At 36.3% G+C, this 16,321-nt stretch overlaps 1 protein-coding gene across 1 annotated transcript in view; it reads right to left on the minus strand.

Annotated features, from left to right (window-relative positions):
• Positions 1 to 1,563: 1,563 nt before the first annotated feature.
• The window catches only part of LOC145269033 (translation initiation factor eIF2B subunit alpha-like), a 54,399-nt gene continuing 39,641 nt past the window's right edge, over positions 1,564 to 16,321 (minus strand). Inside the window, exons 7-9 of the mRNA XM_080124628.1 lie at positions 10,627 to 10,702; positions 6,919 to 7,044; positions 1,564 to 1,796 (exon numbers count right to left, since the gene is read on the minus strand). Of these exons, the coding sequence (XP_079980754.1) occupies positions 1,650 to 1,796; positions 6,919 to 7,044; positions 10,627 to 10,702 (349 nt within the window). The 3' untranslated portion in view covers positions 1,564 to 1,649. The remainder of the gene's footprint in view (positions 1,797 to 6,918; positions 7,045 to 10,626; positions 10,703 to 16,321) is intronic.

Here is a 16,321-nt window from a genome sequence, read left to right on the forward strand (position 1 = left end):
GGAGAGGTGTGGTTGGAGATTGTGTGCCTCCTCCCACAAAAGTTTCACGCGCCGTCACTCCTTTGTGGATATCCATAGTCTGTCAAAGACTGAAGTAGCCTGTATTATTCTTAGGGCTAGGACACAGCATATTCTTTTCATTGTTTTGACTCTCGAGTGTATCCGTTGATATCTTATATGCTTTTATGTAGAGTGATGTGGTTCTCGGTTGATTAACTGTGTCGGATATATACTAGAGAGTCAAAACAATGAAAAGAATATGCTGTTGTCATAGCCCTAGTTAATTACTTAAACATATCACCATGATAGATTTATAACTTTTTCTGTTAGAGTATTAAGGCATCATCTATATTTTTCTGCAAACCATGTTGACCTAAAAAAGATCTTTAGTCAACAGAAATGGATTCATCTTTCATTATGATAATGCTGGTCTTCACACAGCAATACTGATCAAAGATCTCCTGGAAGAATTTGTTTGGGAAATCATTCCTCATCCTTCATGTTCTTTTGACCTAGATCCATTGGATTATTGCTTATTTAGATAATTGCAAAGCCATTTACATGGCCTTAGTTTATTGAGGAAATTGAACATGAGTTAGATATGGCGATAAGAATATATCATATTCCAAAAATCACATAAATTGATTAAGTAGTTTTATTATTTTATCATAATTATAAGACTACTCGATCCATAAAAAATCATTTTAAATCATTTCTAAGCTAATTTGAGGGTTTTTTGTTTGTTTGTTTTTTTTTACAATATTCCCATCATGAAAGAATGTTTTTTTAAAACTGTGTCGAATATATACTTGACAGTTTTAATTATTTGGAATTATATCCCTTTGTTTCTTCAAAATGTTTTCAAAATGGTGTCATGAGATCATTGCTTGTTATTTAGATATACAGTAGAATCCCAGGAAATGTTCCGAGATTGGAATCGTAAGGTGAAATTGCCTTATGGCAGGACCTAAGCAAAATTTCATACAGTACATATTAAAAATTCGTAACAAAATAGACTACAGTATATAATATGCATGTATATAATCAAATAACAGTACGAATAATACTGTAAGGTGGGGCAAATACACTAACCAGGGGCTGAAAAAACATTGTATTCCACATAGTAACCTGGAAACACTATCCTAGGGTTCTACTGCAGTTTGATTTTCTCATTTCAAAATAAAACTACATGATTTTTGTCACGGCAATCTTTTCTTTCTGTCATGGGTACGTACATCAAAAATATTTCTTTACTTTTGTTTTTTTTCATGGACAAACACTGGAAAAAAATTTATTTTTTTTCAAGAACAAACACTGGAAATAATTTTTTTCATGGACAAACACTGGAAAATTTTTTTTTTTTCCAGAACAAACACTGGAAAATTTTTTTTTTTCAAGAACAAACACTGGAACAATTTTTTTTCATGGACAAACACTGGAAAATTTTTTTTTCATGGACAAACACTGGAAAAAAATTTTTTTTCAAGAACAAACACTGGAAAAAAAATTTTTTTATGGACAAACACTGGAAAATTTTGTAGAAAACAAAAAATGAAAACAATACCAAATAAAAAATTTTTTTTTTAATTTCTTCAATAATTAATCATCATCATGGTCATCAGCAGGATCATTGACCTCTTGAAAGGAGGTCAACAGTAAAGTTTAATGAGCTCATCACTAACAGCCGACGGGAGGAGGATACCAAGGTCTGTAAATAACATTGAGATATAAAGAGGGGGTGTGTAATCCACAACAGGATGTCTTGAGGTCAGACTTTTCTCCAAGGAGGCTTTGTACTAAAAAGAAAGAGAGAAAAAAAAAAATTTGAAAGGATCTCCATTTGAGGATTGGTTATCAACTTCGTATAAATTTGGGTGAAAATAGACAAGGTGGAACAATAAAATGTGTCGCACTAAAAAAATAAAAAAATAAAACCACAGCTTTATTTTTAAACTTTTATTGATAAAAAATATCAATTCAGGTAACTTGATTTTGTAATAGAGCTGACATCTATTCAATGTAGACGCCTCAGAGCCTCAATCACTGCCTCGATACGGGTCCGGAACTGGGAGCATGCCTTTTCCACAAGCACCGGCGGGGGCTTGGCAAATACTCGGTGATCAGGCTGGCTTTGGTGTCGCGCGAGGTCATGTTGATGATGTTCTCGATGTATGACCAAGCAAATAGTTCAGCAGATTCAGGTCTGGGGAGGGGGGGGGCAGTGAGACAAGGGTACAAAGTTGTAGCATTCTTTCTGATGCCAAGCCTGGGTATCTTTGAACTTGTGGGTCAGCGCCGAGTCCTGCTGCCACACCTGGGATCTGCTAATGACCACCTGATTGCACCAGAGGATCAATACACTCTTCAGCACATTCAGGTACACTTTGGTGTTGACTTTCAAGATATGAAGTGGCATGATGTGACCATCAATTGAAACCACACCAAAGACCATAACTGTGGCCAGAAACTTTTTCCTCACCCTAGGCATGTCTCTGTTATTCGTGGCAATCCAGTGATACATTTTGAGGGTGCTGGCAATGGTCCTGTTATCATAATTTGAATTAGTAGAGAGCATGAATTGTAGTGGCGCATCTCCAATCTCGCTTGTTGAACATTGTGTCACTTTCAGACACGATAGAAGGCTCCTATCGCTCTTGGGTTTCGTACACAACAGATGGTCTGCAACAACAAAAGGAAATCAGTTTCCATCAAACGGAAATGGAATCATGTTGTCTTTTCTGGGCGACAATTTTATCGTGCTACCCTGTAAATAAAGACCTGGCCAGAGATAGGCATTCTCCTCCATTAACTGAGACCAAAAAAGTACAGTGAAGAAAATGAAGTGCAGCATCAGAACAGATACTACACTTTGATCCTGGCCTGAAGGCCAAGAACCCTTTTTCCTTCCTCCTTCCCTTTTGTTACGATTCAACCTCTCCTGTTTATTTTTTATTTTTGTTTAGCAAACCTCAATTTTCACTAATTGTCTTCGAAAACTATTTCCATTAATAATTAATTTTCTACCTTATCGTTTTTCATAATTTTTGGATATGTTAATTACTGTGACATGACGATTAAGTAGATAACATTGGTTTTACTTGAAATGCAATATTTCGATTTTCGAATTTAACGAAGAAGCTCCAAAAATTCTTCACTGTGGATATATGAATTAATTCACATGTTACGTGTCAGTGACGCCAATGACAAATGTCCTACATCTGAACGATACACAGAAAATCGCCAGTTACAAGGATCATAAAATACTAGCGGGACCTGTAGAAATTCCACAGGTGACTAATTCATATGCAATATATTGATGTTCAGCATAAATGGAGACGCGCTGGTATTATTAAAAACCTGCAAAAAAAATTTATCTAAGTTAGAGGGGGATGCCCGGCGTAGTCTGGTCGTAAATACACTTAAATATGATATTTAATGTATCCAGATTTTGTATATATGATAGTCAATCTTCTATTGATTCTTATATAAAGTTGTAATTTAAAAAAAAAATATCCGTATGACTTTGGTGAATCAGCTTGAATCGAAACTGAAACCAAAGCTTATGAAGAATATATATACAGGGTGACCAAAAAAAAAAAAAAAAGAGGCCATCTAGAACATACGCTGTAGAACGGAGAAAAAAAAAGTAAAAAAGACCAAAGACCCTAGTGTTTTGATGCGATGTTTTGAATATAATAAACTAGTTATGACCAAAGTTTCATTTCAATAGGACAAGACACTAAGACAAGTCCTAATTAGAGTTTGGGGCCCGTTTTTTTTTTAGTCGCCCTATATATATATATATATATATATATATATATATATATATATATATATATATATATATGTATATATATGTATATATATATATATATTTCCATGTAAATAAGAACATTAGATAAGTGAAAATGAGATTAGGATAAGCCGAGACTCGAACCTTGTAAGCAAAGTTAAGAATTGGAATGCTAGAAAATAAGGCTATTGTTAATTCTGAATATTAAATATGTCAGTAAAAGAATGAACAATGAAAATTAAAAATATATTGTTAGAAATATAGGTTAGGTTAAAAAATAGGTTAGGAGAGGATTCTTTGTTTGCAGAAGTGTGTTTTGGACAAACATATGCATAGCCACGTGAAATTAGTCACGTTTGAAAAACACACTTCTGACATCATAGACAAAGGACGATTCTCCATATAGTTCGATGGGTTCGAATTTGGGAATCAGTCAGACAGAGTCAGAGAAGAGTTGGGAGTCAGTCAGTGGTCAGCTGACCCTTTGGAAGCGAAGGGTAGAAGATTAACCATGTAGATCCAAATGTGAATTCCTGACGTCATCAGCATTCGACCGGTCCAATGAATAAAGAATCATCTTTGTGATTTTGTAAAACTGTTGTCATGTGTCATCTTTCAACACTCAAAAGGTAATGTGTTAAACATCTTATTATGAACATTGCGTAACCCTTCGAGGATTATGCACCCCCCCTTTGTGTTAATAATTTGTATACATCTCCAGTCAGTATATATATATATATATATATATGTAGTCACAAGCATCGTTATATAAGGCCCCAATATGAACTTCTCCGTCATCTCAATATATACAACATATATACACGTGTAGTCTAGTACAGGGTGACCCCCCCCCAAAAAAAAAACAAAAGCTAAATGGAGGTCATCTAGAACATATGCTGTAGAACGGAGAGAAAAAACGGCCAAAACCCTAGTGTTTTGATGTGATGTTTTGAATATAATAAACTAGTTATGACCAAGTTTCATATCATTCGGACAAAATACTAAGAAACGGGGGCCTAATTAGGGTTGGGGCCCCGTTTTTTGGGGTCACCCTGTATATCTACATAACTTGAGTTTCTTTCAGCTTTAATCGAAACCAAAACCAAAACTTATGGAGAATTCTTGGTAAAATTATTTATTACAAGAGATAAAAGGTCATAGCAATTAAGCGACAGAGAATGGAGCTCAGACGAGCACTTGCCATGGAAACAACGACAGAACAAAGACAGTCACTCAGAAGAAAAAATATGTAAGAGTGACACAGAAAATAGCACACACGCTTATATTATCTCCTTCGGCCTGTGTGACGTAAAATATTCCGCTGTATAAATATTCATTAATATAAAGATGTATATTTTATTTACATGAAGGAATGCAGGTCTCCTAAAGATAGTCCATACCTTGAATAGAGTTCAATAAATGCGTGTGCGCTGGAAGACGAGAAGGTATATAGATAAGTATTCATCATGCGTTTATATACGTTTTTTTTTTTTTTCGTGGTATAAAAAGTTTATTAAGCAAAACATGTTGGGATGAAGTTTCTGAAATTACCACAAATAGCCTTTACATTTAGCGGCCCTGCTGTTTAAACAGCATCAGCGACCATGGCTCTCCAAATTGTAGAGCCATAGTAATCTCGGGAAGACAAGTAAAGACAGTAGTTTCCTGTTGCTGTCTGTCTTGATTCGGGGGTGCATCTCCCTCTGTGAGTGTCGCCACACGAGGGAGGAGGAAGCTGAGTAATTTGTGTTTTTCACTTAATTACTTGTAAACTGCACAGGCGCCGCCTGACAAACGCAACTTAGCCGACATATTAGTTTAGCTTTCTCCAACCACTCCACTATTGACTGTCCAGATTCACTGCCATCAAATATAGGTATAAGTGATCAAAAGCCATAATAGTCGAGATAGCTTGTCGCAGCACGAGGGAGGAGAAAGCTGAGTAATTTGTGTTAAGCGATATACACACCAGAAATTCTTAAGCAAAACATGTTGGGATTCAGTTTATAAATGCGTGTGCGCTGGAAGACGAGAAGTCTTGTGTATGTAAGAGTCCATGTAGATGAGTATTCATCATGCGTTTATATACGTTTTTTTTTTTTTTTCGTGGTATAAAAAGTTTATTAAGCAAACCATGTTGGGATTCAGTTTATTAAGTTTCTGAAATTACCACAAATAGCCTTTACATTTAGCGGCCCTGCTGTTTAAACAGCATCAGCGACCATGGCTCTCCAAATTGTAGAGCCATAGTAATCTCGGGAAGACAAGTAAAGACAGTAGTTTCCTGTTGCTGTCTGTCTTGATTCGGGGGTGCATCTCCCTCTGTGAATGTCGCAGCATGAGGGAGGAGGAAGCTGAGTAATTTGTGTTAAGCGATAAGTTCTTTTTTTGGAATGAGGGTGCTGGCTCCATGCCAAACCTTCCCAGAAGGTACATAGAGTGCCTAGCTTTCTCAAATGGTCACCCATCTGGCCAGGCTCAACGTTGCTTAACTTTGGTCATCTGACAAGAACTGGTATGTCGACATGATTGTGTCATACATCAACGTTATTTAGCTTATGTAGTCTTATTCTTGTTTGCAAGTCGAAACATGGGCAGATGCTTTTGAACTGATATGCTATTAGATATGTCGCGCGCACACAATCATATCTCAATCATGCACCGGTTATCCGCCCTTGTCGTGATTTCCAATTTATCCGACACGTAGCGTTCTCTACTTCCTGTTCTGTTCTCACTCTCTCTCATTTGAATCATGGATGTAAAGACATGCTTTTTCCACACGCCTCGACAGGGCGTTATTGGTTCAAGGTAAGATGATATTACGTAAAACAATAAACTTATATAGATTTTTTGTTCCATTTATAAAAAAATTTAGATGTTATTATGTGTTGATAGTTATGTACACAACTGCAACAACTAATCGGAATAATTTTAATGTCTTTAAACTGTCAATTGCAGAATATATAAATGACTTCAAAATCGGTAAACATATTTGAAAGAACTGAGCAAGAGCAGATGAGAACCATAGTCCAAATAATCCAAATTATATCAATCCTCATCTAAAAAAAATTCCAAAACAAAACAATAATTTTTTTAAATGTAACTACAAAGGTGAAACAAATTACCTGAATTTTTTTCGGTAAGTCCTTCTGTGACAACGGGAAGAACCGAGCAAATTTGAAGAACTCTACAACAACATAAACTGGTTTGTTGAAAGCTTTTGCGGCTAAAGCAATATTGAAGGTACCAATCTGCGGAGGAAAAAGAAAAAAAAAAAATCACATAAACAAATAAAGTTTTTATATATATATATATATATATATATATATATATATATATATACACACACACATTCCTATAAATTTCAGTTTTTTGTGTATTCATATTCATATTAAAAACCCTTTTTTTCAATTTATTTAAAAAAAAAAAACAACTTTGTTATATATGGGTCATGGAATTGCATTCATTTGCAAAAGATCTAGCTAATTTGCATATTCTTTTAAACATTCATTTTAATTAATTCCCTATTAGTTTTTTCAGTTTTCTTATGGGATGATCATCTTTAGTTAACTATTATGTGTAATTATATTCATGCAGATATTCTACATGATTTATATTTGCGTAGAAAGGTTATAGTAAACGCAAACTTCATTCTATATATATTTATGTATGCCTATATACTTTTGTTTAAAAAGTTTTGCCTACCAAACTCCTCTGTCAGTTTTTAATCGACAGACATGAAACTTAATATATAGAGTATTCAAACCCATGCGAAACTTTATTTTAGGGTTTTAGCTGGGGTAAATCAGTGAAAAACTGTGAAAATTTAAAAAAATGGAATTTGTCAGATAAAGGTCGAGGAACAGCATTACGAATACGCATGCATAACGTAATAGCTATCGGTTCATGTTTTAATTTTTAGCCTTGCAGCAAACATGTCTTCATAGCTCAGGCAATAACGTCAAAGAAAAAAGTAAATCGTAAGCTGAACGTTTTGGTTTTGATTCTCGGTGCAGGTTTCATTTTTTAAGAAACTTTTTAAATCATTACTATATGTTGTTTTTTAATATAGACTTTTTTCATATAGGCACTTATATTGATAGTACACACATGAAATTCTAGTCCCTTTCGAAGTAATCTCCTCCGGCTGCAACTCATCACTGCCACTTTCATCTCCTCAATTGTCTCATAACGACAGCCTCTAAAGTTTTCCTTGAGCTTAGGGAATAACCGAAAGTCACAGGGACTAAGGTTTAGACTATAGCGAGGGCGAGGAACTGTCTTGATGCCCATCTTGGTCAAATAGTTTGTGACAAAGATGGAGTTGTGAACTGGTGTATTGTCCTGGTGAAAAATGCCAATGACCCAATTTGATGAGTTTTAGTCTCTTCTGACGGAATCTCTTCCTGAACTCTCTTAAAACCTTAACATAATATTCCTTGTTGACTGTCTGTAACCCAGTGCATGTAGATCATGCTCCTGCTGTCAAAAAAAAAAAGAAAAAAAGGATCATCATAAGTTTCTGGGTGGATTTGCCCTGTCTGGCCTTCTTGGGTCTGGGGATTCATGCAAGATAGTCCAAAAGCAGTCTGAAGTATTCCAAACGTTTCTGTGGCATTTTTTCAAAGTTTGAAACAGAATTTTATAGCATACTGTTCTCCTAAAGTGACCTGACGTTCAGATTGCATTTTTGAAATTCACCAGATCTGACAATCAGGCTTTAGTAGAGTGCATCTCAATTCCTGCTATAGCTGTTCATTTGAACGTGAAATCATAAAAATTGATCAGTCATCTCATAAGAGGTATAGCAATAACACATTGAATTTTTAAGAGTCTGCGGCAATTTTAAATGCCTGTACAAAGCCTAGAAACATACTGAAGGCACCTCGTATACCAATCTTTAGATCCGAAGCTCGGGGATTATTAAGATATAACAACAAAACATATATAAACAATTTTGCTAGATTCAGAATATAGATATACTAGCATTTCATCCTGGCGTTGCCCGGGTGTTTGGGAGGTGTATGTTGAAAAAAAAAAAAAAAAAGTGGTAGTAGGAAGGCATGCTCGAACCCGTACCACAAAGGAGGAAAAGAACAAGAAAAAAACGTGACGTCTTTGCTGTTACGACCACCGCCAAACCGGAAGTGACGTAGGTTTAAATTAAGGCTAGACAATTGAAAAAAGGGGATGACTTTTGAAAATATCGGCTAAAAAAAGCCCCCCCCCCTACGAGGGGTATACAATAAGTAATGCCCCTGACCCACTTCCAATTGTCTGATCTAGCTGTGCAATGATTTATATCTCTACGGGTTATGTGGCAAATTACAGCTCTGAACTAATTGTGGTTTCTGTTTTACAGGTCTTTGAACTGTGTTGAATGTCGAGCAGTGATCCAGTTTTGTATTTGAAAGGACGCACACCACAGGAGACTTTTGATGAAATGAAAGAAACTTATGGTGATAATGCCTCATCATATGACCTTGTAAAACGCTGGCATCGTGAATTCAAACATGGCTGGAAGTCTGTAGAAACAGCTCCCAGACCTGGTCGCCCCCACCCCCACCCCCTTTCTGCCATTGATGAGGCATCTGTCCATCAAGTTGAGGCTGCCATTTTGGAAGATCAGCACATTACTATTCGCCAAATAGCCCAAGATGTCAAGATTAGTACAGGGCCTGTGGAAACTATCGCTCATGACCATTTGCATATGCATAAGGTGTCTGCCAGATGGATTCCCAGGTTGCTCACACCATTCCAGAAGCGAGAACGCGTCGAGTGCTCGAGGATGAATTTGGAGATGTGCCAAGAAGATGAGTCAAAGTTTTTTAAAAGACTGATTACACAGGATGAAACCTGGGTCCATCACTATGATCCAGAGACCAAAGCCCAGTCAATGCAGTGGAAGCACTTGCATTCACCACCTCCAAAGAAGGCAAGGGTGCAGCCCTCCGCTGGCAAGGTCATGTTCACAGTCTTCAGGGACCAGGACGGAGTAGTAATCACAGATTTCCTGGCAAAGGGTACCACAATTACAGGAGCCTATTATGCTTCACTTTTGAGGAAATTAAGGGAAGCTATCAAAATCAAGAGGCAGAGCAAGATCAGCAAAGGTACCTTCCTCCTGCAGGACAACGCTCCGGTCCACAACTCGCATGTCGCCAGATCAGAAGCACGGGCGTGTGGTTATGAAATCCCCCTCCCCATCCTCCCTACTCTCCTGATCTTGCACCCTCTGACTTTCACCTCTCCCCAGCCATGAAGTTGTTTTTGAAAGGAAATCGTTTCCCAGATGATGCAGCCTTGATTTCTGAAGTCACATCATGGTTGGAGGATCAACCTGAGGTGTTCTACAAAAACGGTCTCCAGAGCTGCATCAAACAATGGGAGAAATGCATAACTCTGAGTGGTTCCTATGTAGAGAAAGACTAATAACTGTGCCAAGTTTCGTTGCTCTACTGCTATTGGGAGTGGGTCAGGGACATTACTTATTGCACACCCCTTGTATTTACTTTTATTTTTATTTACTATATTAGTTCAGTGTCCGGGTAGACGCCAGATACCTCCAGATTGCAACTTTCGATTGCTTACATTCAGTAACGCCGCCATCTAAAATTAACAAATATTTTTTAATCATCTACATCATAATTCAGGTCATAAAAGGTTAATATCAGGAACTAAAATCTGATCGAACACTGTTTGCTGCTGACATTTAATCAAATATTTTTCTAATTTGCTGAAATTACATAGATGCAAATAGAAATATTCCCGGGCAACACCAGGTAGGTAAGTATAAAATTAGATTGATTTAAATAAATTTGTTTTTTTTTTACCTTGTTAATTATTCCTCCACTTTCGACAACGCTTTCTGCTCCGATGAGGACCAAATCGATATCAGGCATCACAGAACTAAAAAAAAAGAAAGAAATGTTAAAGGCGAGCATCAAACCTGTTCAGTTAATTACAGATTATGACTAACCGTGATCATGCAATTGTTCTCTGGGTTCGAAAATGGCTTGTTAGATCGATTCGAGCTCCGAAGATATTGAGTGCTCTGTCTTTTCTGCTGTCACATTTTTTCTGGCGTTCTTCATTGCATGCGGATTCAGCAATTGTAGCCTATTTGTGGACATCTGTCTTGGGTTAGTTTTTCCCATGGGTTAGAATACAAACCGGACAGTTAAAAGAATGCACAATGCAAATTAAAAAAATTTATTGTTTAAAAATAGGTTAGAATTAGAATTGAGGATTCTTTTGTTTGCCAAAAATGTGTTTGGACAAACATATGTAAAGTAACGTGAAAATTAGTCATATTTGAAAACCACACTTCTGACGTCATAAACGAAGGAGATTTCTCAATATAGGATTTCGTGGGTTTGGAGTTAGAAGTCGGCTGATGAGTTATGAGTTGAGAGTCAAGAGTTGATGAGAGAGAGAGAGAGAGAGTTGGAGAGGAGAGTTCCTTAGAAGCGAAGGGAGGAAAAATAGACCATGTAAATCAAAGTTTGAATTCCTAACATCACCGATCGGTCGATTGAATAAAAAAGAAACCAACTATGTTTGTAACTGTGTTGTCTTGTGTCGTCATTCTTTACAACCTTACAACAGAAAAGGTAAAAGTGCTTTTATCATCATCTTGTAACGAACTTTGTACAACCCTTCCAAGTATTAGGTGTCTTCCCCATCATCATCACAAGTGAAGTATCTTCCCCTCTCTATATGTGTTATAAGAACTGATAGAAATGTCTCTCTCCCTCATTATCATCGTCATCTGTTCTGAGTCCCTGTATTACATGAACCCGTTATATGTGTCTCTCCAAATATGAACTCCCGTCATCGTTAAATATGAACTCCTATGCAACAGAACGTATTGTAAGTAGAACGTTTTTATATCAATTCTAGGTTTTCACCTGACAACAATCCTGGAGGACTCTGAGTTGGCTACGCTTCTATTCTGCCGTTTTTTGTAAGAAAGAAATGAAAATTTTTTTTACTATTTTTATCTATCTATCTATATAAAAGCGAAAATGTGTGCATGTATGTGTGTTTGTATGTCTCGCAAAAAAAAAAAAAAAATCGAAAAATTGGCCAAAAACATTAATTCCTTCACCCTAAAATCATCAGTTTTCTACAGGGAGGGGTCAGCAAAACCCGTCCTCTCATAACAAGTTCGCTTCTATACAGGCACAAATGACGTCGGAACATGATTTAGTTTAAATATTAAAAAAAAACAACCTAATTTTGTCAACGTCGTCTTAGCTCAGTTCATTAGAGCGCGGCCTCATTATCTAAATGTTTTGGGTTTGAATCGTGGTGTGAGAGGTCTTTTCTTTTTTTTTTGATTTTTAAATTTTAATATTGAAACAGGGTTATTTAAGCCATTTTTCACGTTCTATGTTTTTTTTTGTGTTTATTTTTCAAAGAAGTTTTAACGTTCGTTTTTCTGTTTTTTTTCCATCACATTCGCGTTTTCTTTTTTTGTTTTTCCGATTTTTACATTTAACATCGTTCGTTTGCCTTACGTTAGTTTTTTTTGTGTTTTTTTTTATTTTTTAAAGTTTTAACTTTTTTTATATAAAATATTTAATAATTTACTATTTAATATTTAAAAATATTTACTTCGCTTATTCTTATGTTTTGATTAACACCCCCCCCCTTCCCGAGCACACACACCTCTAAACACACGAGCAACACCGGGTACCCCCCCCAGTCTATATATATATAAAAGTGAAAATGTATGTATGTATGTATGTATGTGTGTATGTATGTTTGGGTGTCTGCTAAAAACTTTCGACAGACGCGACGAAAGTTCACAAACTCGGTATCACATCGAAGCTCCATCCTTTGCTAAAAAAATTAGCCAAAAACGTTAACTTTTTCACCTCGAAATCGACAATTTTCGACAGGGGGAGGGGGTAAAAAAAAAACGGTCCTCTCGTGACAATGACTGATTCTACGCATGCGTCAGATGACGTCGTGACCTGATTTACTTTAAATACTTGAAAAACCGAACAAATTTCATGTACGTCGCGTTAGATCAGTTGGTTAAGACGTTGGTTTTTGGGTTTGAATCGTGGTGTGAGATGGTTTTTTTTTTTATTTTTTTTAATTTAAATATTGAACCAGTATTATTTAAGTCATTTTTCACGTAACGTTTGTTTTTCTGCCTTTTTTTTTTTTTACTTCGCTTATTCTTAGCGACACCCAAAAACACCCGGGTACCCACTGATTTCTTTACCACTTTGATATAGGTGGCTACTCTCAGGAACATACTTTGCAGGAATACTATGTAGGAAGACGAGCAGCACGATGTTGGTTCATATTTCATTTGAACCTCTGCATGTCAGTAAAGTTGGGAAAGCAGGAACCCGGAAGTGAGTTCTAAAGTGTAACAGTTCTAAGGAAGAAACTACTAGAGTAGAAGGCTTCCTTACATCTAGGAATATCTACTGTGTAGGGGTGGGACTTTGCTGCTTGTTGCGTTTGTCGGCAGTGTTTACATCGAGAGGGTACAATGGGTTTGTAATTCGTCGGGGCATCCACCATTAAAATACTAGTAGAACAGAGGGATGCAACATTTTGTCGATGGGACAGAGGCCGAGGCTTAGATGACAATGAGAAATATTGTAAAAATAAAAGGTAAACATGAAGTTTATTTTAACAAATGGCAGTCCGTAGTTGAATTGGGACAAAAATAGGTCACTTAAAATTTTTTTAAAAAACACCCAAAAAACTAACGTAAGACAAACAGACCATGTTAAATGTAAAAATCGGAGGAAAAAAAAAAAAAACGCGAATGTGATGGAAAAAGAAAACAGAAAAATGAACGTTAAAACTTCTTTAAAAAAGCTGAAAAGTAAAACCAAAAAAAAAAAAAAACATGTGAAAAAAGCTTAAATAACCCTGTTCAATATTAAAATTTAAAAAAAAATCGAAAAAAAAAAAAAATGACTTCTCACACCACGATTCGAACCCAAAACCTTTAGATAATGACACCGCCCTCTAAGCAACTGAGCTAAGACAACATCAACAAAACTAGATCGGTTTTTTTAATATTTAAACTAAATATTAAATATTTTTTTTATTTGTTTAAATATTATATATAAAAAAAATGTTAAAACTTAAAAAAAAAAAATTGAAAAACAGAAACACAAAAAAACTAACGTAAGGCAAACGAACGATGTTAAATGTAAAAATCAAAAAAACAAAAAAAGAAAACGCGAATGCGATGGAAAAAAACCCAGAAAAACGAACGTTAAAACTTCTGTAAAAAATCTGAAAAATAAAAACCAAAAAAAATATAGAACGTGAAAATATAGCTTAAATAACCCTGTTTCAATATTAAAATTTAAAAAATCGAAAAAAAGAAAAGAAAAAAGACACCTCACACCACGATTCGAACTTAAAACCTTTAGATAATGACGCCGCCCTCTAAGCAATTGAGCTAAGATGACGTCGACGAAATTGGGTCGGTTTTTTAATATTTAAACTAAATCATGTTCCGACGTCATTTGCGCACGTGTAGAAGCGAACTTGTCATGAGAGGACGGTTTTTGCTGACCCCTCCCTGTACAAAACTGATGATTTTAGGATGAAGGAATTAATGTTTTTGGCCAATTTTTCGATATTTGTCTGGCGAAAGATCAAACTTTAAAATGATGCTAATCTCGTGAAAATCCGTGACCCATGTCGACAGTTTTTGCGAGACATACAAACACACATACATACATTTTCGCTTTTATATATATAGATTTTTTTTTTTTTTTTACAAGGGTGTCATCACTTATCAAGTACGGCATAATCACGTTCACACACCAGTTCTTGTCAGATCACCAAAGTTAAGCAACGTTGAGCCTGGCCAGTACCAGATGGGTGACCATTTGGGAAAGCGAGGCGCTGTATGTACCTTCTGGGAAGGTTGGGCGTGGGACCAGCACCCTCACTCTGTAAAAAAAAAAAGAATTCCTCGCTACAAAAGCATCTACAATGTTGTAGATGGCCTATGCCCCTCCAGGGACTCAAGGCTATGGATGGATCACTTATCAAGACCAGAAGGCCACTCAAGGATAGGTTGGTTGTTTGTTTAACGGCATATCAACCCTTTTCAGGTTATTTAATGCAAAATCCAGTGATTTTGAAGAAAATTTTTTTAATATTTTTTTTTTCAAATCGGTTTCTATTTAACCCATAATTGGGACCCTAACAGGTACTACCAGTTTGGGTCAGAGTGGACCTGGGAGCAAATTTCTGTAAAGTATAAAATGTAGGTAAGTTATTAATCATTAAACTAATGACAAAATAATTTTATTACTATTTTAATTAAATTCATGCTGCTGCTAATTTTTCCTTGGTACTGGTGTCGCACAGTGCATTGTGCGGAAACATCTGCATGTGTTGGATTGCCAATGGTAGCGGAGGCCGGATGTACACGTTGATGGGGTCACAGGTTAAAGCCGTTGACATCGCAGGTGCATTGGGAACTCGAGACTGATATAAACAAAGCGGATAGCTTGTCAGAGCAGCAGGAGAGAAAACAGACACGCACCCGGCTGTTGGGACACCGCTCGATTGTCCACCGACCACCGCCAACCTCTCTATTCCACGTCGTCGCTAAGTTTCTTGTTGCTATACCCAAACAATTAATTTTAGTAGCCGCAGCAGTTTTGGAAAAGAAATAAAGACATTTATTTTTCTATAAGTTGTTTCGCGTCTGTTTTTGGCTGGAGAGCGCTGGGAACACATCACTTGTACAGTTTAATCAAGACATTAAAAAATGAAAATATCAAAAAAAAGGTTAGATTGTACATATCTGTTTTGAACTGGAGATCTCCGGAAAAAAAAATTCCACTTAATTTGTTCAAGTAGTTTTTTTTTTTTTTTTTTTACAGCGGAAAAACACGTTTTTATGACAGCACATTGAAGGAAGACATCTTTGAATTTTTGAAATTTTTGTTTGGATTTTTAGAACACGTCATGGGGAGATAACTCCAGTTAAAGCACCGACACTCCCTCCCCATCTTTATTACTAGCTTTTCTTCCTAAAAATCGAACCTTTTGCTCGGTATCTTTCTTTTCTTACAAGAAAAAGGTAAAAAAAAAAAGGGGGACACCACGTGGTGGAGGAAAAACAAAGTCGGCACCGAAGGAGATGGACGTGTAAAGTGAAGGCAGAAATCAGCCGCTTGTGGTTGGAAGAAAGAGAAACACGGCCCAGGTTAGATGGACATGTGGCAGCGAGGGTCTTTTTAAGTTGTGCCGAGACAAGAGACAATAATAGATGCTTTTGTTCAAAAGAAAAACAATGCTTACCCAGATCAGGCTGTCTGAAGATATTGGCTTCCTGAGACGAAATGCACTTAGCATTGATGCTTTTTGTTTTTCTACTTCTTTTTGCAAAACTCAATCATGTTCTGCAAAAACGAAAACCAAAAACAACCTATCTTTTCCCCCTTTTCTTCTTCCCATTTCCCTTTTCTCTTTCTATCTCCCTCACTTCCTGACTGGTTTCCTAACTTAAAAATGTACCAA

Source organism: Euprymna scolopes, chromosome 45 (genome assembly GCF_053919585.1).
Source record: "Euprymna scolopes isolate OS-2025 chromosome 45, ASM5391958v1, whole genome shotgun sequence".
Classification (NCBI taxonomy): domain Eukaryota; kingdom Metazoa; phylum Mollusca; class Cephalopoda; order Sepiida; family Sepiolidae; genus Euprymna; species Euprymna scolopes.